The sequence below is a fragment of the Coenobita brevimanus genome, chromosome 99 (assembly GCF_032717465.1).
Source record: "Coenobita brevimanus isolate Jiangsu-jjx chromosome 99, ASM3271746v2, whole genome shotgun sequence".
Classification (NCBI taxonomy): domain Eukaryota; kingdom Metazoa; phylum Arthropoda; class Malacostraca; order Decapoda; family Coenobitidae; genus Coenobita; species Coenobita brevimanus.
This window is the reverse complement of record NC_137052.1, coordinates 12,195,444-12,222,235: the sequence shown is the minus strand read 5'-3', so window position 1 is coordinate 12,222,235 and position 26,792 is coordinate 12,195,444. Positions and strand designations below refer to the sequence as shown.

Here is a 26,792-nt window from a genome sequence, read left to right as displayed (position 1 = left end):
TTCTTTTCATCTCTCACTTTACATTTTCGATTTTTTTTAAAAATCTGATTCATTGTATTTACATTCCAAGTAGCAATTCTCATCTTTTGTTGGCATTACTGACAGTCGCTTGAGGACGGTCGAGTGCTACTTGTCGCACATAGTCCTCTCGACCAAGCGAGGCAGCACCTGTATCTGCAGGGCTCCCATTCATGCTGTTCCGATTTCTTTCTTCATTGTTTGGCTTCATGGTTATACTAGGGTAGATAAGTGGTAAGGGCCCCACTCCTTTTCCACTGGTTTTATATCAAACTTTTCCTTCTCCTAGCCTCTGTCTATAAAGGCTTATCCTGCAAGGCAGTAGGAGACGGTTGGTCCACGACAGTTTATTCGTCAGGATGGTGTGCATCACACCCCAGGTTTATTCGCTGCTAGCCTGTATATCTACAGGCCGTTAGGCTATCCATCACCTGCAGACGCCCCCCTTAGCAGATGCCAGCTGCCCACCTTTCATATTTCCTCATTCTAGGTGGCCCGAGTTTCCCGGGGTAAGGGTATATAAAACTATACATACAATGTTTACAATATGTTCAGTATTCATTTCGTTCTTTTATACCACACATCATTGATAATATAATCCTCCAGAGGTTGTGAAGTCAACTACATGTTTGCTTATTCTTAAATTCATCTTTAGGTATTGGTTGTAAGTACTCATGAGTGTGGTTGAGTGTTGCATACTGTTGTATTTCACTTATTTTTCCTTGTAACTGTAATATGAAGGATATGTGTGTACTCATATTTTAATTATCTGTTTTTACTTGATTTTCATATGTATGTATAATATGTTGATTTGAGGACACATAATGTCTATCACTGTGTATAAACGTAAGGTTATATATAAATTATGTAGTACTAATAAACAAATAGAGTAAATGTTCAACTCACTGATATTAACTGTGGTGGGAATACTGGCTAGGTAGCTGATGATGATGTTGACTGGTGGAGTAGGATGGTCAGATGATTAACAGATGCTGCATTATTTTTGTCAGTGCCATGCCTTCCACTGCATCGTAGGCAGATACATAAGTAGTTGGGTAAGTAGGTAGGGTGGTAGGTAGGTAGGTAAGTAGGTAGGTCAGAGGTGTCGTTGTCCCCACTCAGCGAATGATGACACACTGCTGAGTAGCTGCCTCTCTCTGGTAGTTGTGGTTGAGAAGATGGTGGTGGTGGGGATGAGTGGTGAAGGTCGTGGTGGAGGGTGGTGGAAGTTGGAGGAGGGAGGATTGTAGGTCAGATGTGTTGATGCTACATGACCATGCTGGGTCAATTCTATTAGCACAGTACAGATGCACTTCCTTCTTCCTCATCTTGCTAGTTGTTGCTTGTCGTTTTTCACTTGGTTTGTAATTTTGTTCTCACTGTATTCACTTATACTGTGATTGATGACTCTTGCTTTAAGGGCAGTCGTAGATTGTTTTGATTGTGAAGGTGATTCTCAATTTGTTCGTTGATTGTTGACTGAGACATTATTCGACTATGTTTGCTACTGTTTTTTAGTGTTCTAGCAGTTCAGGAGAGTCGTCTGCTGCGTATAAACTCGTTAGGCGTGGTTTGATTGTAGTTCGTTCTACCGCTGTCACCAATATCGATGACATCATCTTAGATAGACGTAGTGAGATAGGGAGGTTGGTTGTAACTGTAGATCACTAAAGCACTATATAAAGTTTTAAGATATCGTATGGCTTGAACTTGCTGCTGTCACCAATATCGGTGAGCACAGTTTACTGTGGTATACCGTTGTTCACCACTGCCGCCAATATGGATAAACGTACTTGATCATAGTTATTGTACTGTTAGTGTCGTCTTTTATCGCTTCTATCTTCTTTTTTCATTCACCACTTGTCTTTTACGCTTCGTTTACTGCATGAGGCGTAATATGATTGTAGTCAGTTCGTTTCCGCTGCTCGCCACTAATATCGATAAATGTAGCCGAGTGGTTTAATTACAAAGAGAGATTGTTGGTGTATCGTAGATTAGGCATCCCCTCTATCACCAGTGGAGTGTAACGTGGGCCACTGCTTAGTGAAGTGGATTGTCGTCGAGTTGAGTGAATAGGTAGGTCTCTCTCTTTCTCACCTTCTCCCTTTCTGTATCATAAACGAGGAGAGTTACAGAGCACTCTTAGGTTATGGAGTTTATTGTTCACAGTTTTATCGAAATGTGATTGACAGTGTAACGTAGCGTGACGGCAAACCTAACTAACCCTCTTTCCTGCCTTCTGCCCTCAGTCGTACTGTCGGGCTCTCTGTCTCTATGCTCTCAGAAATCTAAGAATATACATAGCTCGGTAGGGATGTAGTGTCTGGTAGATTTCCATAGTTAGTCCCCATGATGTCAAGTAGCTGGATCAGTCTGGTTAACCTGCTCGTATCATGAAATTCTTCATCGTCTGGACTAAAAAGAGACTGTTTGAGTTACATCATGTGTTAAGACATTCTTGATTGTCTGGGACAACAGGTTTGTGGATATGCATCATGTGGAATTACACTACTAGTGAGAAGCTCTTTGTCTCCAGCAGACACAACATATTGCACTTTGTGGTATGAAGTATACTCTATACCATGTTTGATTGACATGTGCAGCTGAGATGTATGGGTTGAGTAGGGTGTGTTTGAAACGCATCTGCTGATTGGCCGCTGATGGTTTGAATCTACACCTCGTATTATTGTAGCAGAAGTATATTTATATTTGTATTCTTAATACAAGCAGCCAGAAATTACAGAATAATTTCCGAAACTGAAGAAGTCAAAATTGCTTTAAAAGTTTATTGTTATCAAAGAATATTAAACTTGATTATAATGTTTTATAAAACAGTGAGAGATGTTTGAAGCGAATCATCAACTCATGACGTATATCCACGTCCGCATGTTGCACTACATCCACCCGCGGTGTACACCTACATCCACATGTTGCACTATAATATCCACTCACGGTGTACATCTACGTCTGCATGTTGCACTACAATACATGCTTGCATTTACTTCAGTGACATCATTCGCGGCCAATCAGGAGCCGCGAAACAAACACACGCTACTTGCCCCGTACATCTCAGTTGCACAGGTCAATCAAATAGACCATAGTTCCTATAATGCCTACATGGTGACCACAGTCTCCACAAAGGAGGCTAAAGGGTCGTAATCCTGCATGCATTTTGCACACAACTTGTGGCCATCCGACCATAGTCCTGGGTGTTCAATGCCTCAGAGGATCTCCCGAGACATTAGAAGGGCAGAGGTAGTCCTCAGTCATTGGAGTGTTGTCAGGGGCAGTCTCAAGTGGCACCAAGATACCGTGAGAAGAGATTGGGGAGGGAGGCTCATGCATGCCACTCTTTGCGGTAATTTCTGTCCTCAGTCTTCGTTTCCTCACTGAACAATGACGATACTATCACTTCCAGTTCCCTTCCAGTGAAACTTTCACCCAGCCGTTTTCTTGCCTGAGTGGGAGGCTTGACATGGTTGGAAGCCATAGGGGCCAGGCAATCACCAGCGGTCATAAGTGAAGCAGAAGTTGTGGAATAGAAAATCATCCTTCAAACCCCTCCTGTTTCCCTAGGAAGACCGGCATGTCGCACACACCCCCTCCTGTATGGCTGCATCACACACTAGACACCACAGAAAGTGGAAATGACTTCAAATGCTAACTGGAAAAAAAAAAGTCTGTGCCCTGATACCTGTTTTTGGACAGCATTGTCCATCACCTGAGCTTTAGAGGCTAATTATCAGAGTTGCATTAGCTGGTATAGTTTGTATGAAACAATGCCAGTCCTTACTGACATTGATAATCTGACTAAGGGCTTCAGTATTTCATATCTGTCCTCTTTCAGAACTCTTGGAGATATTTTATTTTGCCCGGGTATTTTACTAATCTTAAATTTGCTGATAACAATCAGTACACCTCTTCCAGTTAGAATGATGCTGCTTATTTACTATAATCTACACCATTAAGGGAAGAAAAAGGAATTGAAAACAACTCTTGATGTAAAAACAGACTGAACCAAAGTGTTTACAATTTCAATTATCTATAGCTGCATTGTCCATCTTCCACCTGACTCAAGAGAACTCAGAATTTTCATATTACTCGTTGGTTTATCTTTATCATGCCGATGACCCAGTGCCACTGCCGGCTGCATAAGCAACTTTACGAGTATTTTGCTGCATCGGCATGGTAACTGAAATTTTCCAATTGGTAATTTGGGCAATGGTTAATTTTGCTCAGATAACTATGCATTGATGGATCCTGACCAATGTAATGAAATGAAATGTGTCGACACTGATATCTTTGTACTTTTGGCACAATATGGTCGTGACTTTTTAAATTATATTTGTGATTTCTTTTTCTTGTGCAAAAGGATTAGAGGGAGGGATGTCTTTTTTAATGAAGTTAAATATGATTTTCAAGGTTGTAATCGAATTGCGAATGTAATTATGTAATATCAGTTATGTGTCGAATTCCCTCAGTTCCTGAAAATGTTTCAGGCCAGAACCCTCTGCCTTCAGCTGGATCTGCATGTTCCTTGATTTCCTCTCTCTACTGAAATCTTCCTTTTGCTCTCTTATTCTGTGCCTATGTGTTGAACTTTGTAGCACAGGTAAAATATATATTTAGCTCAACTGATCGGTTATATGGCAACATGTTGAAATTATGGCCACTGAAGAGTTGCGGACAAATTCCTGCCAGGAATATCTGTACAATTTTACAGATGTATCAACTTCGCGCAATGTATAAATTTACTAATTCGTTTTGCATTCATTTGACACTAGAACATTCTGTGGCAACACACAAGGAAAACTGATGACATAGAAAAGTAAAGAAGCATCTAGAAGGTCAACAGTGTTGCTGAAAAACGCTTATATTTGATATTACTTTTTCGGTAACTGAAACATCAACAATTCATCTGTTTGTTTGCTTTTATAAGTAATCCAGCATTATAATGCTGTCTCATATTCATCTGAAACAAAGGCAAAGTCTGATTCGTGAATGAAACTCTTCTCCAATTTGGTTAAACTGTTATACCGGTGACACCAACGTTATTTCTGCCGAAATAACCAACATATTTCAAACATACTCCTGAGGCTGCTTGGGTCATACTGGTTACTGTTGTAATGATAATGCTATAACTGCAGATGAGGTCAATAAGATTGTTGTTGCCTATGGAGACAGTGGAAAGTGAGGTTTAAGTTTTGCCATTCATATGCACTCTGGTATATAAAGGGAGCAGTCTTATTGTTCTCTCCAACAAGGAGAGTATGTATTCACGCGTTATGTGTTTCTTGTTAGTTTCTTTGCAAACAGGACTACTTTAATATACTATAGCAGTAGGCGTGTGTGTGTGTGTGTGTGTGTTTGTGTGTGTGTGTGTGTGTGTGTGTGTGTGTGTGTTTTAGGCAGCCGAAACTACACATTCAGATCGCACCAAGATTGCCACAAAAATCGCAAAAAAAAATTGCTGATCTGAAAAAACTTGGTCCCATCACGATTGAAAAACTTTTACTATATTTAATGAGCGATCACATTTAGACCAAAAAACGCTGCTTCCGGAGCCCGGCATAGGATCTCCGTAGAATTTTATGCCCAAAGGTAGAACTAAAATAAACTGTAGCAGTAGCCGAGTGTCTGTGTGTGTACTTCGAACTTGCATTCGGACAACTTGGATTCCATTCCCGAATCTGCAAAATAACATAATCAATTGGTTAGCTGCAAAAAATCCAAGTGGCAACGTTACACTAGAACAGCACATACACGCGAGAATCCTCCACAGGAACAAGTGCGAGGGCCCCGAAGGGCCCACGAGCACTTGTCAAATAGATCTGAACCAAATCTGGTTGGTAAATAGCCCATGTCCTAGGGAACAATCGATTAACTTTTAGGATCGATCTGGATCGTATTACAGATTTTGGATCCAGAAAACAAACCCTAATCAAAGATGAGAAAGTCTAACTTATTATGAAGAGTGGTTTGGAAATTATGTTGCCCTTGTCCACTCAGTGTCCCTCTAATTGGTGTTGCTATGCCCGTGGGACTGGGGTAGTGTTTAGTATCTGAACATGTGGGGAACATTGCTGGTGGGGCTGGGGTGGTGTTTGTATCTGGAGATGTGAGGAACATTCTGGAAATTTTGACATTTGTTTTCCTTTCCTTCCGTCTTATGGTGAGAGTTACTTATTGTCATTATTGTTTTTATGTGTTTAAATCAATTGTCTTATTGTGTGAGATTATATTAGTTCTTTCCTTCAATTTAGAATGTGCATAAATCCCCCAGAAAATGTAAGTTCTTTACTAGAATATTCTGGACTGTGCTAGTGGGAAGAGCCGGGGGGGGGGGATATTAAGGGGCCCTCATGGCTTTCTTGCAATATGCCAGACAGATGAGTTTTAGTCAGCCAATAGCGACAGACAGAGTAAATTGTGATTTTCGTCAGTGAACGGCCGGTGAATGAATGGCAGTTAGTGAGTCAAACAGTGAGAGTACTCAGTGATGGACAGAGTAGTCAGCCAAAGTCAATAAGTGTGAAAAAGTCACCCAGTGAACAAGTAGCAGTGAGTGAAAAACAGTGTTGGAGTGGGAGAGGGAGGTCAGTGTTTTGCAAGTGTACCTTGGCTGTGCTTGGAAGGAATGAAACGCAGAGGCATTCACCTGCCTTTGATTAGCTTCCTGGTCTGTCTGCGTGTCGTTCTCGACCTGTCTGCGAACCAATAAGGTTGTAACAATCGGTGTCAGGAGTGGAACTAATCCTAAGATTGCAACAATTGGTGGCAGGTGTGGCGATACATTTTGAGAGATGGGGATGCAAAGACAGGATGACAAAATGGCGGATGTATTTCTGGCAGATATACTGGCAATGTTGAGGGCAAAGCATGAAGAATAAAAGAAAGTTACTGTCTTAATGTTCAGAGCATAGCAAGACAAACTAAAGGAACAGGATGAAGAACAAAAGAAGCAGTAAGAAGAACAAAAGAAATCTTATGAAAAAGAAAGCCATATTGTGAACAAAAAGTTGTGCTCTCAGTGTTGAGTGCAAATTATGAAGAAAAAATATTAGAAAGCAATGAAAGTAAAGCAAAAGAAATAATATGAAGAAGAAGAAAAAATGTTGAGAAACACAGCAAGAAGAGCAATAGGAAGATATATTCACAGTCTTGATAAAACGGGATGAAGAGCAAGAGAAATATTATGAAAAAGAAAAGGAAGAAATACTAGCTTTGTTGAGGGAACATCATGAAGAACAAAACAAATATACTGAAGCACAAGAAGTGATGTACAACAAGGTAGAGAGGATAAGCTACCAGGTAAGAGAAATGAGGAAAGACAGTTCCTGTATAGTGGAGGAAAGAGTTATAAATGAAATACAAGTAGTGAGTAAAGGGGTAGAAGACCTTCACCCTTAACAGGAATAGTGGAGTAACACCTACCCCACGCTATGACATCATTTCATGTTTCACCATGGAGAAAGGCTGGCTGCAGCCTGGCCGTCCTTGACTTTTTCTGTGTCAGTGAGTGTGGTGGTGAGATATGCTGCTTCCTGCTCTGTGTTAGTAGTAGTGAATATCTGAAGAACACAGTGGGGCAAGATATACCCCCCTATACCTATGGTGTCCTGCACAGTGCGGTAGGGTAAGTACATGTGTAACCAAACCTAACCTAACATAATGATATATTATATTAATATAACCCTACCTAACATAAAATTATAATAATGTAATGATATAAAGACATAAGGTACATAAAATAATAATTCAATCAATCATTCATTATCTAATTTTGTTTTGCCCCATGAGCAGCGTAGGAACCCTGGGCTAGGCAAGTTGATCAGCCTCACTCATCCCTAAGTGGCATTACATGAGCAATAAACCTCAACCATCCCTTGGATATGAACTAAGGCTGGCTGCAGAATGGCTGTCCTTGACTTTTCCAGTGTCAGTGAGTGATCAGGTGTGGTGGTGAGATATATCGCTTCCTGCTCTGTGTTGGTAGTAGTGAATATCTGAACCTGCACAGTGGGGTAGGGAAGTACGTGTTTAACCAAACCTTACCTAATATAATGATATAATAATATAACCTAACCTAATATAATGATATTATGATAATACAATGATATAAAAATAGAAGTTAATAAGATACCATCATGTACAAATTTTCATTTTTTTCAAAGTAATTATTTCCTTTTGAAGGGAAAGTAAGGAATTACTGTCATTTAAATTTCTGTTTCATGTTAAACACACACATATAAAGCTAAAGAGTAGCCCTGTGTATTTTCCTTCATAAAAATTAAGTTTGGCAATTTTTTACATTTTTTTTCCTCCTGAGGTATCATGCACCCCCTATACCTGCAGTTACAGGTTTACCCCTAAACCAATTAAGGGCATAATGTTTAGATAAGGGTCAGCACCCAGCACACCCTTTGGGCGCCAGTGACTGGTGCCTGGATTTGGATGGTGAGATTGAGGGAGTAGCGTGCCCAATGGTCATTGACACAGGAGCAGAGAGGAAGCTGGAACTGGTGGATAATAGCCAGCTTCCAAAGGCATTACAGCAGCTGTGAAGAGTTACAGGGTACTTCACTTGGTCTGGGGTACGGTTAAGTGTCGGGATGTTGCAGGGAGGTATGGAAGAGACCCTGGCCTTGCGTTTGGTGGACACTGGGGACTCCTATATCTCGTGTTTGGACTGCCTGCTGTCTCGGCCTTGGCTACCTGGCTTCCATTTGATGCAAATGCTCTTAGAAAGAAGGAGTGTTTCATTGACGGCAATGGAGCATGAAAGTTTGCTAGAGTAGAAGAAACAGGCTACAGTCATTCCGCCTGATTCGGAGATGCTGCTGCCTTGCAAGATCTATGATATGCTGTACAGTTTCCTGGGACTGGTGGAACACAGGAGCCATGGCATGGTAGAAGGGGGAGTGATGGTGGACAGATCCTTAGCTGACCCTATGACAGAAGAAGTGCCAATTATAGCCAACAAAATTATTCATCCTTGTAAGATACATGAGGGAACAGAGGTGAGTTTATGCCACGAAGTTGATCAGGAGACAACGAACATTGTATGCAAGAGTAACACAGTTAAGTCCCAGGAAGAACTAGCGGACCATTTTGCTAAGAACACGAGGTGCCTGCAGAAGTCACAGATCGAGCAGCGGAGGGGCTTTTGATGAGGCATGCAGATGTATTTTCCTGAGGAGATATCATGGACCTCTGAAGTGTTCTTGGAGTGGAGCCAGGGACCTACTGGATACCGGAAATAAAAGAAGGGCTGATGAGGAAGACGGAGTTCACAGCTCTGGTGATTCAACCCTTCATGCAATAGGACCTAGACAGCAGAGGAGACAGCAACGACCCATTATTCTAGAAGTTTATGCTGCATATAGTTATATATACAAGTGCTCGTGGGCCCTTCAGGCCCCTCATACTTGCTCATGCGGAGAGCTCTCACACTACATGCTTGCTTTCTCGTGCTTCGCACTCATTTCCTCGTGCTTCTCACTCGTTTCCTCGCGCTTCCCGCTCAAGTTGTGATCATATCAGGTAATCCGAGTCACATTTATGTGCTGTTCTAGTCTAACGTTGTCATTATAGGCCGTCAAGGCGATATCGAGGGCCCAGGATGGTCCGTTGATGTGCTTTTCTAGTCTACAGTAATGTTGTCACTTGGATTTTTTGCAGCTAACCAATTGATCATGTTATTTGCAGCTTCGAGAATGGAACCCAAGATGTCCGAACGCAAGTCCGAAATACACACACTGACACATGGCTACTGCTATAATATATTTCAATTGTAGCTATGAGCAAAAAATTCTACAGAAATCCTATGCCGGGTGCCGGGAGCGGCGTTTTTTGGTCAAAATGTCACCGCTCATTAAATATAGTAAAAAATTTTCAATTGTGATAGGACCAAGTTTTCTTCACATTAGCAAATTTTTTGTGATTTTTGTGCCAATTTTGGTGAGATTTGAATGTGTAGTTTCGGCTGCCCAAAACACACACACACACACACACACACACACACACAGACGGCTAAAGCTATAGTCTATTAGATAGGTAAGATCAAGTGGACGTGTCGGGGAAGACAGTTTTTAGGGAGCAGCAATATTATGCCAGTGGAATTGGGGTACTATTTTTTATACGAACATTTGGAGAACATTCTAGAAATTCAGTGTTGTGCTGTTGGCACTGGGGTTGTGTTTGTTTCTGGAGATGTAAGGAGCTTTCTTTAAGTTTCGGCATTGGTTTTGTTATCTTTGGATTTCACGGTCGGAATTATTATTTGTCAGTGTTGTTGTGTGTTTTTAAATGTATTATTGTGTGAGAAAATGTGAGTTCTCCTCTAGGATCTGGAATGTACATTATTGTGTTACAGAGTATGAGTTCTTTACTAGAGTAAAGGTCCTAGCTGGGAGCTGGGGGGATATATTAATGGGCCTGGCTGGCTTGGTGGCAGTGTGTCAGAGAGGGTAAGTTTTAATCATCTACTCATGAGTGACAGAGGAAGTGAGTTGTATTTTTCATCAGTGAACAGTCAGTGAATCAGTGATAGATTTGGTGAGTCAAACAATAAGACTGATCATTGATGGACGGAGTAGTCAGTCCGGGCCAGCAAGTGAGAATTAGTCAGCCAGTGAATTACTAGTAGTAAATGAAGAACAAAGTTAACATGAGAGACAAAAGTCAGTGTTTTCCAAGAGTACTTCAGCTGTACTTAGAAGGAATAAATCTCTGATGCACTCAGATGCCTTTGATTAACCACACACACACACACAAACACAAACACACACACACACACACACACACACACACACACACACACACACACATATATATATATATATATATATATATATATATATAGAGAGAGAGAGAGAGAGAGAGAGAGAGAGAGAGAGAGAGAGAGAGAGATGTGCAGACAATAAGTTTACCATCGATGCATATAACTGAAGACCTACGTGAAAAAGGCACTTGTCATACAAAATTCAGTCACTTTCTCAATAATATTTCCATGATTCCATTAAAAGAAAGTGCTTATCACATGCAAAGTCACGCTTTCTTATATAAGACCTGCATCTTTTAGGGCAGCAGTATTCTATAACCATATAACCACCAGCTCATTAGACTCCTACATCCCAAACTCCATGAACTTTCTCTTTAACTGTTAATTAGAGGAATTCTACAGGAGGGAGATTGATAGAAGTAACCTTTTCCTTTCCTGGCTAAGTAAATATGAGAAAAGGTTGATTGGACCGACAGTAGCCTAGTTCATGTGAAAGAGCTATAAGGGTTGTATATGTACGTGTGTATCAGAATGCACAGTATTTAAATTGTTTAAAATTAGAAAGTTAGACCATGTTTGGATGGCCAGTGGCTATGGTAAAGCAGTGCTATTTATCTGAATACTGCTACCTTGCAGTACCCATGCCTGCCTACCACTGTATGGCAGCACTCCACGAACAGGCTTGTCTCCACCCCCATAGGGCTACTCTCACCCTTTCCAGGTGGGGCTGTGGTCTAGGAGGGTCACAGGAGAGATGGAGGTCGAGGTGGTCGGCCATCTTCCTGATATCCCTCCTTGTCCCCTTCCCTCGAAGGGCCACCCCTCCTCTGGCTAGGTCTATGGCTCAAAAGGGTCTCGAGAAATGTGGGGGATGAGGCGGCCCCACTGTTTTCCACCGTACACTCCATGTTCCTACCCCCAAAAGGGGAGATGTGAGAGAAGAAAACGACCAGTACACCCATCATGGCTGGGTTGCGACTCAGTTGGGGGTAATGTTTTTAGTCTGACTGCAGCCAATAGATTTCTCTAGCTTGGTTGCACCTACAAGTATATAGTCTGGTACTAGTAAGTCGAAGCAACACTCAAGTCTGCTTAGCACTGAAAGATAGCGCTTCATGAACATTACATATGAGGTTTGACTGAAAAGTATCCGACTTTTAGCTAATGAAAAAAAAAAAAAAAAAATCTTACTCAGTTCAGACTTTAACCCCCTTCAAAGTATGTCCCTTGGGACTGAACACACTTAGCCCAACCGTACTTCCATTGCTGGAAACATGTTCTAAACTTAGTTTTTGCGGTCGCCCAACAAGATCTTCGTCGAATTTTTCATTATCTCATTTGTATTCTTATATCTCGAATCCTGCAGTGGCATCTCCAGTATAGGAAATAACCAAAAGTCGCAAGGAACCATATTAAGAGAGTACGGAGACTGCTGGACCTCTATGATTCTGTTTTTGACCAAAAAATCCACGATGAGAGAACACTGTCGTGGTAGAGCTGCCAGTCTTTTGCCTACTCTCGTCTCCTCTGGATTTTTTTTTAGTAAACATAGGATCACACAGGTCCAACTGGCTCCCACCTCTCCTGACACGGTTCCCTGCAACTTTGGTTATTTCCCAAACTGAAGATACACCTGAAGTGTTCGAGATGTAAGGACGCAAATGTGACAAAGAAAATGAGACGAAGATCTTGCTGGTGATTCCCAAAACTTACTTTCCCTACTTTCCTTGTTTCCGGCAATGGAAGCACCGCTGGGCTAAATGTGTTGAGTCCCAAGGGGCATACTCTGAGGGAGAAGAATGTCTAAATTCAGTAAGCTTGTCTCATATTTTTCTCACCCTCTAAACGTCAGATACTTATCGATCAGACGTTCGGCGTATATACTAAAGTAGTAACACTAACACTTACCCCGGGTGTCTCACATCCGAAATTGGGAAATAAAAAAAATCAAATGTAATGCTTTATTAATATAAATGTACACGAAGGAACTTTAGGTTTTGTACTATGAGTTACCATCACAAAGGAATGAAAATCTTATAATATGGGTAGGTAATGGGTAATCAAAAAGAGTAACTAAAAAAAAATTGCCTTGAATTTTTCACGGAAAATATATATGTATATAAAATTAGCAGATGTCTTTCATAATCCTCCCACATAATCCTTGGCCTTTGGCCACCTTTGAAGGGGTTGCCATTCTCCTGCTGTTATGTTATCTATAAGGAAGAGCATTGAAAAAAGGGGTTTGCACACCCAAATCAAGTCCTACAGCCTAAACCCACGAGCACAGAACAATGGTATAACCATCCTCTACCACAACCGGCGGGATCCTGAAGCTACTGGGAAACTGGCTAACCCAGGAGCACGGGAATCCTACACAATGACAATAAAATCATATGCATCGGGTATGATACATCCAGGGTTAGCATTCCAGGGTTAATTTTGCAATATATACGGTATTCTGTTAGTTTTATCTTCGTACCATAGGGCGATTTCATTCACCCTAGGATAGACTGTGTCACGAATCAATTCGCGACATTTCCCTTTTGTGAGAAGCCACGAACTATTAGTGGAAAACTCACTGTTTATCGTTCAGTTAACCGCTCATTCAGACGGAAGCTTTGTCAAATCAGTTTTTCATTGTCATACGTGATCGTCTCTGTGTGAGACATTAGCGCTTCCGATGAGCGATTGTTTTGGGCGCGTTTCGCTCACTCGACCGTTAGAAAATACGGCCTAGTGCTCCGCTTTTCTTTCCCACGATTTGAATTCAGTCCAGTTGTTGCTGCGACGGAGAGAGGTCCTGTGCCAGCAGTGTGAGGTCAGCTAGTACCCAAACTCCACAGTTCTTCAGTACTTCCATCCTAGTTCAGCTTGGGTGATACGCAGCATTCATCGACTATAGTATTTCCTTCTTGTATTTCCCTAGTCATAAGAGTTTAATTAAGGTGTTTTTTCCTAGGCGTAAGTATTTAGCTATTGCGTGAGTGAGTGAGTGCGTCTCATTTAATTTGATTTGAATTGTAACGTTAAATTTATTTTTTGTAATTAATAAATTTAACAGTTCTTTTTCTTGAGCTCAATGTAAAGTAAAATCTTGTTTCATTTCTCCATAATTAAGCTTATTTTCCATACAGCTCCTAGCTTGCATAAACGTTTGCTTTCATAACTGGTAGTTAGACCAGTCTTGTTGTATTAACTTAAAATCCGTTGTGCCAGATAGGAGTTAAAGCATCAGCAAGAGCCTGATATTATTATTAGTATTAATTATTTATTGTCAGGGGTGAAGTAACTTTCTCCAGAGGCTAACAGTACAGTAAGTCAGCAATCATGAGTAATTAGTCTCTGCTGTGTACTGTTGAGAAAGTTTTTGAATTCTCGTTCTTAGAGAATCGTTGCACGATTTAGCAAGACAATCATTGTCCCTGCTCTTCAGTATTATTGAATATTATTATCAATTTAAATAATATTTAAGCATTTATTTCAAAATTACCCTGATATTATAAAAACCCCGTGACAATTGGCGATCTCGCCAGGATATTAACTCCTAACCCTAAAGCTATTCACGAGATAGTGCTCACTCATTCATATTTAGGTATTTATCATTAAAGTTTATAGACACAAGTTTACTGGTGTTTACCGTTAATTTAGCAAGTGAATTTTGCTTTATCAATCCATAGAGTACTTAACTCTAGTTTATTTTTGGTAACGCCAGACGATTTTATTCACTCCTGGGAAGTCGCCGTACCCATTGTGTTTATTATTGAGTCTTCCCAGTCATTTGCATTTTTGCTTTAATCTTTGCCAGTTAACTAGATAAGACTGGTCACCACTAACTTGTGTATGTACTCTTTACTTGTGTTTATTAGCATTTGTTCGCTAAGCAGTCAGTACTCAGATTCGGTTACTTAGTAAATTGAGCTAGCATCATGGCAGCCAGTGCTTATGTACAGGAAGCCAAAGATATGGGTCTCACTGACCCAGAGAAAATACAGAGTTACGTTCTCTCACGGTTTAATTACGAGCAAGAACGTGAGAAAGATGCTTGTGAACGAGAGCGAGAACAGCGCGAATACGAGCGAGAACAGCGCGAATACGAGCGACAACAGCGCGAACACGAGCTAGTACAAGAGCGAGAACAGCGCGAATACGTGCGTGAACAGCGAGACAAAGAACGAGAACACGAACGTGCCGAGCGAGAAGCACGCGAGATACATGAACTTGAAGTGCTGAAGCTCAAGCGAGATTCCTTGGCTTCAGACACGTCTGCTGCAGTTGGTCCAAGCTCCACGAGCGTTCTCCCTGCACATGTCCTGGCGACCCCACGCATCAAGCTTCCTTCATACAAGGAAAGCGAGCGAATCGAGCCGTACATAGCTCGTTTTGAGGACATGGCAGACATGTATCAACTGGATGAGGCAGCTAAGCGGCTTCAGTTTCTTAGCCTATTTGAGGGCCCTGCCCTCGATATTCTCCACAGAATTCGTGGAGACAATCTCACATATGAGATGATGAAAGCTGCACTCATTAAGGCGTATGGTCTCACAGTAGACGACGCCAAAGTTCAGTTCATGCGAGCTCGTCTCCAAGACAAGGAGACAGCTGTTCAGTTCCTTGATCGTCTCACAGCTTACTTAAATGAGTGGATGGAGAAAGATGAAACTCCTTCCATGCGTGAGGGGATAATTGACCTTATGCTGCGTACACAGCTAGAGAGGTCGTGGCCTGCTGAGCTCATAGCACAGCTTAAGATCTCCAAGGTGAAAGATGCCAGCCAAATGGCAGAGAAGGCTGACGCATTCTTTACTGCATACGGGTATCAAGCTCGTAAGCAAAACACCTGGAGCAGAAAAGATACTGCCAAGTCTGGGAAGCCGTCTCAGACTGAATCCCAGCACCAAGGCCGTTCTCAGAGTAATGGTCAAGGTCCAAGCAAACCACAGAAGGACCAGGGGCAGAACACTCAGAAACCTGAGTGGAAGCGGTACAACAAACACCCCAACCAGCAGCAGTTTCCCAAGCATCAACAGCAATACAAGGACAAGCCACGTAACCCTCAGTCAGGTCAATTAGTGTATCGGAGGCAGGAGGCAAATGCAGCCTTCATTCCACAAGTACCCGGTGGTGCCATCTCTACCAGTACAGGTACTTCCCAACACTTCACAAGTCCCCCTCCGACCATGAACTCTCCCCAGACACCTAGTTCCCAGGGCGCCACGTTTGCTGCATCGGTTGTTCCGCAGTCTCATGAATGACTGGCTGCTACCTCCTCAGACCCTTCCACCAGCAACACTGCCTTTCTTGTTCAGCCATGGTCTGTGGGAGGTGTTTCTGTAAATGTCCTGAGGGACAATGGTTCCTCAGGTTGCTCTGTTAAGCAGAGTTTAGTTCGGCCTGATGAGTATACAGGTCGACAGATCCAAGTTAGACTTATTGATGGATCAGTGAGATTGTTCCCTGAGGCACGTATCCAGGTGGCGTCTCCATTTTTCACTGGCTTGACAGCTGCAGTTGTCATGCCAGAACCTTTATTTGACCTCATCTTAGGCAACATACCTGGCATCAAAAATAGTTGTGCCGTAGATGTTGCTACTCAGACTTCGGCTGCTGCGATAACACGAGCCATGGCCAAGGCTCCAGATCGCGTCACTCCGTTGACCGTTGCAACGCCGCAAGATCTGATTCATAGTCAAGATGTTGTCCAAGAGCAACAGACTGACTCGACACTTGCCTCAGTGCACAAGAAGCTGGAGGGTAAAGTGATCAAGTATTCACGGGGAGGACAAGCTTCGTAAGCGAGGACGGCTGTACCGTGAGTCACAGACACCCCAGGGTGAGATTCGACTGCAGTTTGTCGTTCCTGCAAAGTATCGCCGAGCAGTGTTTGAATTAGGTCACTGTTCAGCGATGGGAGGTCATATGGGTCAAAAGAAGACCTCTGACCGCATCCATGCTGACTTTTTCTGGCCAGGAATGGGACGGGAAATAACAAGGCTCGTACGTTCTTGTGATGTGCGTCAGCGTACCACTGACCAGGGACATGTCCGTCCTGCGCCATTGAAGCCAATGCCCATAATCTCTGAACCGTTCAAGAGAGTAGCAGTTGACATAGTTGGGCCAATCTCTCCTAGGGCTAGTGATGGATCAAAGTATATCCTCACTATAGTTGATTTCAGCACACGGTGGCCTGAAGCCGTGGCCCTTAAGAATATAGAGGCCGTCACTGTTGCTGAGGCATTAATTGAAGTGTTCTGTCGTGTAGGTATCCCTAAGGAGGTCTTGAGCGACCGGGGTTCGCAGTTCACTTCGGCAATGATGAACGAAACGTTCAGGTTGCTGTCCATCCGAGGCTTACGAATTACGCCATATCATCCCATGTGTAACGGGTTGTGTGAGAGGTTCAATGGAACTCTCAAGAAGATGTTGAGGCGCATGACCGCCGAACAGCCAAAGGAATGGCCGCGGTTCATCGCTCCTCTTCTATTTGCTTATCGAGAAGCCCCACAGCATTCATTGAAATTCTCACCCTTTGAACTGGTGTATGGGAGGTCGGTCCGGGGCCCACTTCAAGTCCTTCGTGAGTTATGGGACGATGAAGAACCCGACCCTGAAGTCAAGACCACCTACACCTACTTCCTTGATTTGGCTGACCGCCTCCAGTCGACGTGCGAGTTAGCTAAGGAAGAACTGATCAAGGCGCGTGAAGTTCAAAAGGCTTATTATGATAAGAAGGCAAAGCTTCGGAAGTTTAGTCCAGGCGATAAATGCTTGGTATTACTCCCCACTGCCCAGAACAAATTGTTGGCACAGTGGAAGGGTCCATTCGATGTAGTAGATTGCATTTCAGACCTCAACTACATAATACAGATGGGGAATCTTCGTAAAAGGTTCCACATTAACATGTTGAAGGCTTATCATGAGTCAGACCCCAAGGAGACTGGCCTACGAGTAGCTGATGATAGTGACCAGCCACTGGAAGAAACCAGGGCAGCTGCGGTGATCCCAGCTGATGACCATGATGACGAGCCCTTAACCGCTCAGTCCCATCAGGAAGAGACTGTCGGAGATGTTTCACTTAACCCTGACTTAGCAGTAGGGGACCAGAATGCCCTATGGTCACTGCTCTGTCAGTATGCTGATGTCTTCTCAGACCAACCTAGACTTGCAAAGGTTGTGTGTCATAAAATTGAGTTGACCAGCAATGTTCCTATAAAGGTTAAGCCATATCCGATTCCCATGCGACTACAGGGTGCAGTAGATAAGGAAATTGCTGACATGGAGACTGCAGGCATTATCGAAAAGTCCTCATCTCCTTACTGTAGTCCGATGGTAGTAGTCCGCAAGAAAGATGGTGGAGTCAGGATTTGTGGCGACTATAGAAGGCTCAATGCAATCACCAAAGTGGATGCTGAGCCAATGGGTGACCATAATGCCACCTTCTCCAAGCTGGCAGGGTCACGATATTTCACGAAGCTCGACCTAGCGAAGGGATTCTTCCAGATTCCCCTTCATCCTGAGAGTCGTCATTTCACTGCCTTTGCTGCTCCTAGGGGGTTGTACCAGTATAAAGTCCTCCCATTTGGACTTACCAATTCCCCAGCAGTATTCAATCGTGCCATGAGACAAGTGCTCCATGGTATTGTAGGAGTAGAGATGTTCGTTGACGATGTCCTCGTTCATTCCGCCACATTGGAGGAGCACCTCAGACTCTTGGAAATTGTCTTCAGTAGACTCCAGAGTTTCAACATGACTGTGAAGCCTAGCAAATGCAAGATTGCTCACAGTGAGGTGGAGTTCCTCGGTCATATTGTTGGCAACAATCACTGCAGGTGTCAGGGTGACAAGATCAGGAAGGTTAAAGAAGCCCCGAGACCCGTGACCAAGAAACAGGTTAGGGCATTTCTTGGCCTAGTGGGATATTATAGGAGTTTTATTCCCAACTTTGCTCTCATTGCCCAACCGTTGTACGAAGTGCTACGGAAATATGCTCCAAACACCATTGAATGGGGAGAAGCACAAGAGAGATCTTTTGCCACCCTCAAGAATATGTTGTGCAAGGAGCCCATTTTGCAGTTGCCTGATACCAGCAAACCTTTCATACTGCACACTGATGCTTCACAAGATGGAGTAGGTGCTGTATTGATGCAGGAATCGGAAGGTGGAATCTTCCCAGTGGCATACCACAGCCGTAGGCTAAAACCCGCCGAGAGGAATTACAGTACTGTTGAGAAGGAACTCTTGGCTGTGGTTGATGGTGTTAAAAAATATTATTATTATTTATTTGGGGCATCATTTGTTCTGGAAACTGACCATATGCCACTCACTAGTCTTAGCACGACCAAGACGGCTAATGCAAGATTGACACGCTGGACACTGTATTTACAGCAGTTTAACCTTGTTGTGAGATACATCAAGGGAAGTGATAACGTAGGTGCAGACCTGATGTCTCGCCTACTAACTGCTGACTAACATGGGCAGTTGTTGTATGCTGGGTTTCGTGATAGGCATCCTCAGAGATTTGAGTAATCCAAGGACTAGCCTGGTTCCCAGTCAAAAGTGTGGACCTGACGTCTCACTTGTTGGCCCCACAGGACACAGTATGTCCAGGGCCTGTACATACACGTGTACTGTAGGTTAAGGGGGAAGAGAGAACTCCGCAGAGGTGACTTGAGGCTATGGAAGACCCAAGTTTGCACAAGGATTCTCAGCTTCCCGGTACTAATATAAGTATTGTACTGTAGGTTAAGGGGGAAGTTCGAGAGAGAACTCCGCAGAGGCGACTTGAGGCTATGGAAGACCCAAGTTTGCACAAGGATTCTCAGCTCTCCGATACTAATATAAGTACTGTAGGTTAAGGGGGAAGTGAGAACTCCGCAGAGGCGACTTGAGGCTATGGAAGACCCAAGTTTGCACAAGGATTCTCAGCTTCCCGATACTAATATAAGTATTGTAGGTTAAGGGGGAAGTTCGAGAGAGAACTCCGCAGAGGCGACTTGAGGCTATGGAAGACCCAAGTTTGCACAAGGATTCTCAGCTTCCCGGTACTAATATAAGTACTGTATTGTAGGTTAAGGGGGAAGTTCGAGAGAGAACTCCGCAGAGGCGACTTGAGGCTATGGAAGACCCAAGTTTGCACAAGGATTCTCAGCTCTTCGATACTAATATAAGTACTGTAGGTTAAGGGGGAAGTGAGAACTCCGCAGAGGCGACTTGAGGCTATGGAAGACCCAAGTTTGCACAAGGATTCTCAGCTTCCCGATATTAATATAAGTACTGTAGGTTAAGGCACAGGTTGAGGACCCGTGTGCAGTTCGAGGCTATGGAAGACCCGAGTTTGCACAAGGATTCTCAACTTGCCGACCATAATTGTGTGCTATAATTAATGGCGACCTCGAATGTACGTCGTAGCACTGACTGCTAGGCAGAGAGTAATTGTAACATAATGAAATTTTGTCCCATTGACACTTTTGATGCTCCACCTCAATTGGTTTTGCAGGTTCAGCAATGGGTGTAGCAGTTTTGCTGTGCGGGCCAGCTGATCGTCTGCCGCACGCTGCCGCCTCTTCTCCTCTGCCTTCGTCGTCGCCATATTATTTACTGTGTCATTTTACACATAGGTACAGTTACACTACAACTGTCACACCTACACCGTGTATTACATACATCACACTACACAATAATTAGTTGTCAGTGTAAATGTAGCGACTTTTCGTTCAGTTTGACCTGAGTACAGGATTTTCACCGTCGTCAAGGAGTTTTTCTCTCAAGCTTGCTTCTATTAACGTAAATACGAGGTTTTTTCGCTCACTGGCGACTGCGACTTTCTCCTGTAGCAGGATAGCACACACACCACAGTGTGAATCTTGTGTGAATGACTTAGGATGTGTACATATATATATATATATATATATATCCACAAATTTTTTCCCATAAGGAAAAAATTTAACTTTGTAAGGGCGTAATGTCACGAATCAATTCGCGACATTTCCCTTTTGTGAGAAGCCACGCACTATTAGTGGAAAACTCACTGTTTATCGTTCAGTTAACCGCTCATTCGGACGGAAGCTTAGTCAAATCAGTTTTTCATTGTCATACATGATCGTCTCTGTGTGAGACATTAGCGCTTCCGATGAGCGATTGTTTTGGGCACGTTTCGCTCACTCAACCGTTAGAAAATACAGCCTAGTGCTCCGCTTTTCTTTCCCACGATTTGAATTCAGTCCAGTTGTTGCTGCGACGGAGAGAGGTCCTGTGCCAGCAGTGTGAGGTCAGCTAGTACCCAAACTCCACAGTTCTTCAGTACTTCCATCCTAGTTCAGCTTGGGTGATACGCAGCATTCGTCGACTATAGTATTTCCTTCTTGTATTTCCCTAGTCATAAGAGTTTAATTAAGGTGTTTTTTCCTAGGCGTAAGTATTTAGCTATTGCGTGAGTGAGTGAGTGCGTCTCATTTAATTTGATTTGAATTGTAACGTTAAATTTATTTTTTGTAATTAATAAATTTAACAGTTCTTTTTCTTGAGCTCAATGTAAAGTAAAATCTTGTTTCATTTCTCCATAATTAAGCTTATTTTCCATACAGCTCCTAGCTTGCATAAACGTTTGCTTTCATAACTGGTAGTTAGACCAGTCTTGTTGTATTAACTTAAAATCCGTTGTGCCAGATAGGAGTTAAAGCATCAGCAAGAGCCTGATATTATTATTAGTATTAGTTATTTATTGTCAGGGGTGAAGTAACTTTCTCCAGAGGCTAACAGTACAGTAAGTCAGCAATCGTGAGTAATTAGTCTCTGCTGTGTACTGTTGAGAAAGTTTCTGAATTCTCGTTCTTAGAGAATCGTTGCACGATTTAGCAAGACAATCATTGTCCCTGCTCTTCAGTATTATTGAATATTATTATCAATTTAAATAATATTTAAGCATTTATTTCAAAATTACCCTGATATTATAAAAACCCCGTGACAGACTGTGTGTAATGAGGATACAACTTAAATTATATTTAACGATTAGAGACATGTCTAATATGAATGAAATGTTCTGTAGTCAGTGTGAATGGAAAAGGGGGTGTTATTAGAATGAAATTGTAATATCCATCATGAGTTGAGTTTCACACTCAGGGTCACCTTGTAGGGAACTTTGTATAATCCCTAAACCTCTTCCTTTGGATTTATTCAGCACAATAAACCTCGACATTCTCGAGCTGCCTCCAACAGTGAAGTTGGTTGGGGGTAACGTACCCGTCCTTTACTTGTGTGTCTGTTTGTTTGTTCACAAGATATCTAAAAAAGTTACTATCAGATGTCAGTTAAATCTGGCTGATATGTCGACACTGAGCTAAGAAGGAGTTGACTAGATTTTGATCTGGATACAGACCCGGATGCAGGAGTAAAGTCACAAATTTTATTGTCGTAAAGAAGGTATTTCCACTTTGCGAGTAAATAGCAGGATAGAAAAGACCATAGAAATCATTTCCTCTGTCAACGGCTCTGAACGGAGGTTAGTTTGTAAACCATAATCTATTGTATGTTGTCTGGGCGGAGGTATGCTATCTTTAAGTGTTTTTTAGTTTATACTGCTGCAACTACATCGACATTATTGAGATAAAAGAAAATATTCAAATGATTCATGCAAAACAAAATTTAAAGGAAGAGGGGCCATGAAATCTCTTATGCTACCAATCAGGCCCTGAGATATAGAGTAGTGCACATGTAGGTCGAGAGGTGCCTGTTCTACTCCTGAGTCACCCAGGGTTCTTTTAATTCCTTCTGTCTGATAATGCATTTTAAATGTCTATCTTGTTGCTTTAAGACTATAAGACAGTCCCACGGTAGTGAATAATGGGTAGCACAAATGTTTTATTACACCTAACACCATGATGAATGTATTCAGATGAGGGTGAACTATGGGAGCCTAGGAGGAATTATGCTGTTGTCATTAACCTTCATTTCGTTGTGGTATCACAAGTAATGCTAGTTAATATCAAAGTTCAATTGGAGCAGAGTGTTAATGTGCCAGGAAATGTTGACGTGGAATAATTATCACACACACACACACACACACACACACACACACACACACAAAAACACACCTATCTATCTATATACCTGGGCTGCTTCCCCCAAACAAAGGAAGGAAGCCGTGACAAGACGACACACTCATAATTTACTCGTCCACAAACACACATTCATTCGCACCTTAGCCCTAAGGGGAGAAGGGACAGATCCTCACCACACCACACTGCACGAGGGGCAACTGCACATTGCAATCAGCGACATCCGCAGCAGAGCCCAACAGCAGAGCTGGTTTAACCCTGCCATATCACAATGGACCAATCCCCTTACCCGCACCTGACCTGATCAGCTGATCAGATCAAATGCGGGAAAATATCCCCTCGGGGCTGCATCACCATTTATTCATTCCCAATTTCACTCCAATTATTCCTATTATGAGCAGCCAATTTTCCTTGCACAATGGACATCCCTCTCGCATCCAAGACTCTCTTCACACTTTCCGTCCATCTTATTCGTGGTCTTCCTCTCAACCTTACACCTCTCACATCCGTTCCAGTTATCTTTTTCACCAATCGCTAATCATCCATTCTCTCCATATGCCCAAACCATCGCAACACCCTTGGCTCAACCCGATCAGCCATCTCCCGCGAAAATCCTGTTCTCCTTCTCACTTCATTTCTCACTCGACCCGTAAGCGTAATTCCACATATACTCCTCAGGTACCTTATCTCCATTACATTTAAAATTTTCCTCTCTGCTACACCCATATTCCTTGTTTCAGCCCCATATAATGCAGTCGGTACCACAACATCCTCATACAGCCTTCTCTTTACATCCATTCTAAGCGAACATCTAAACACTTTTTTCGTTTCTCCCAGCACCTTTCCTACTTCATTCATTCTATACTTCACATCTGCATCCATTCTTCCACCCATGGCAACATGTGACCCTAAATACTTAAAACACTCTACCTCCAAAAGCAACTCACCATTCAAAAGTATATTCATAGTCCTACCATCTGCCAACCTCGTACACTTCATCACTTTACTCTTATTCTCATTTACTCTCAATTTCCTCCTTTCACACACCCTTCCAAACTTTTCTACCAACTGCCTCAATCACTCTTCTGAATCACCCACCGCAAACAGCAGCTAATTCAGATTCCATTCTCTACTATCAACATTCACCAGACTCAAACCCCTACCTAATGCTCTTGCATTCACCTCCGTTACAACAACATTCATCTAAACGTTAAACAACCAAGGCGACACCACACATTCCTGCCGCAGCCCTACTCTAACGGGAAACCAATCATTCACAGTATTTCCCACTCTTACACACGTTCTGCTATTAATATATATATATTTATATATATATATATATATATATATATATATATATATATATATATATATATATATACTCCTTTTAGCAACCTACCATCAAGACCATACAATCTCAAAACAGTCCACAGAGCCTCCCTATCATTTCTGTTATACGTTTTCTCTAAATCAATGAACTTTATATATACATATATATATATATATATATATATATATATATATATATATATATATATATATATATATATATATATATATATATATGTATATATATTTACTCCTTTTAGCAACCTACCATCAAGACCATACAATCTCACAACAGTCCACAAAGCCTCCCTATCATTTCTGTTATACGTTTTCTCTAAATCAATGAACTTCCAAAACCCATCCTTACCTTTTGCTAAACACTTTTCAAGCACCTGTCTCACAGCAAAAACCTGATCCACGCATCCCCTCCCTCTCTTAAAGCCACACTGCCCATCACCTATCATTCCCTTTGTACCCTACCTAACTCTGTTAACTAACACTCTACCATACATCTTACCTGCAACACTCGACAGGCCTATACCCCTAAAACTAGTACATTCATACTTATTACCCTTACCTTTATACAGTGGAACCACACAAGCACTTGCCCAGTCAACTGGCACCATACCTCTCACAAAACACACATTCAACAATCTTACTAACAACTCAACACTAGTCGCTCCACCATCTTTCAGGCATTCCACAGCACACCTATCCATACCTGTAGCTTTCCCTGTTTTCATCTCCGCGGAGTGAATAAATCCTTCTTGTTCTCTCCCAGAGGCGGTGTCAGCCTGCATATGGCGCAGGAGGGTGCCAAGGCCAGTGCCAGACTCTCTCTCTCCAGTGTCACCAGGGAGGATGCCGGAAACTACACATGCCAACCAGAGAGTCTACAACCAGCCCATGTATCTGTCTTTGTGCTGCAAGGTGGGCAAACTTTTGATTCTCAGTATTAATATTCTTTTACTCCTTCACTCTCTCTCTCTCTCTCTCTCTCTCTCTCTCTCTCTCTCTCTCTCTCTCTCTCTCTCTCTCTCTCTCTTATTGTGGCCCTGCTATTTGCTTCCCCAACAGTCGTTTCTTCAAGTTAGTTTTTCGCATTTTATGGAAATAATCCGAGCTGCTCTATTTTTCCCCTCCAGTTAGTCATTCTAGTCTTTATATGACTCACTGTATACAGCCTGCTGAACTGTATATAATCATTCATAACTTCTTTATCCAGAAACCTATTCTTTATAAAACCACTATACTCCAGTATATTGCTTTTAACTCTTTGGACCAGAGATTAAGGGTCATCCACCATCTGTGGTATAAACGGATTAGAGGAGGTGTAGTCATATGGAGAGGAAGGAAGAAAGAAGAAAGGGTGATGAACAGAGTATATATGAGAATGTAACTAGATCGAAGAAGGGTTGGTAGGCCAAAAAGAAGGTGGGTGTTTATGGTAAATTAAAATGTGAGAGATCCTTATAAGTTGAGGAGGGTAGCACAATTATTTGGGGTCGAGTTGCATAAATGAATTATGTGCAGAGAATCATATTATAAGAGCTTGGTAAACCTATTAAAATTTTCGTTGCTATGAATGCACTGACGCGTTTTTTTTCCGACTATCACCAGTCCAGAGGATTCAGATGAAAAAAAAATCCTAGATCATAACCTTACTAGATCTGTTAGGGATTAACGCCATTTGATTGCAGATGAGTCATAAAAGCAATCAGTTTTTGCCGACTCGCTGATTTCATCTATAATACGACATGCAACCGTGTAATTTTTATCCAGGTTCCCAGTTTTACTACTGGATGAAAAGATGTTCATCTGTATTTACACTTCACTTTATATCTAAACCCATGATGGACGAGTCCGTAGAACGTTTGCCTACCGGAACTTCTGACGTGGGTTTAATTCGACCTAGGGGCGAAAGGCGGAAGAGTCTGTAGAGCTTTTGCCTACCAGTCCTTCGGACATAGGTTTAATTCGAAATGGGGTGAGCATTTAAGATGTGCAGCAGTATGTCAGTGAAGTGTTCTCACATTTTTGCAGTTGCTGTCACTTACCAGCACTACCAAATGAACATAGTTTCTGAGTGCACTCATTCACCGAACACTCTAGGAGTATAAGTCTCCCACACCTATATTATTGCTTAGCGAACTACATAGGGCGCGTAAGTTCTCCAGTGGCTGAAAGTGGTGTTCCGCAACCAAAGAGTCATTTTTTTTTTTTTTTTAGGAAAGAAACTGAGTCTATAAACCCAAAAAGTTGTTCCTTCAAGAAAGAAAAAAATAGAGCCAAATTCAATATTCGTTTCAGAGATTAAATCTGGATTCACTCATTTCAGAAACGGAGTTCACAGGCATAGGGAAATGCAGACTGAGGAAGACAGCTCCAGAGTAGGTACATAGAGTGTTGATACTAAGAGTATGATTTATTTTATCCTTTCGAGGGTTTGGCAGAAAAAGGGTGAAAATGCATTGCCAGATGCTTGCTATGTGCCCACCAGAATGGAGAAAAGATGCAAGGAGACGGCTTTGAAGAGTAGTTGCCATAAGAGTAACCATAGTAAAGATATTAGGATGCAGCAGTGCAGTAGAGAGGGAGGTTGAAGGGAGTCA

The 26,792-nt window shown here is 42.3% G+C and overlaps 1 protein-coding gene across 1 annotated transcript in view; it reads left to right on the top strand.

Moving 5' to 3' along the window:
- LOC145414437 (protein CEPU-1-like) overlaps positions 1-26,574 on the top strand; it is a 508,144-nt gene extending 481,570 nt beyond the window's left edge. The window contains exons 6-7 of the mRNA XM_080283989.1: positions 24,962-25,110; positions 26,519-26,574. Of these exons, the coding sequence (XP_080140115.1) occupies positions 24,962-25,110; positions 26,519-26,574 (205 nt within the window). The remainder of the gene's footprint in view (positions 1-24,961; positions 25,111-26,518) is intronic.
- Positions 26,575-26,792: the final 218 nt, after the last annotated feature.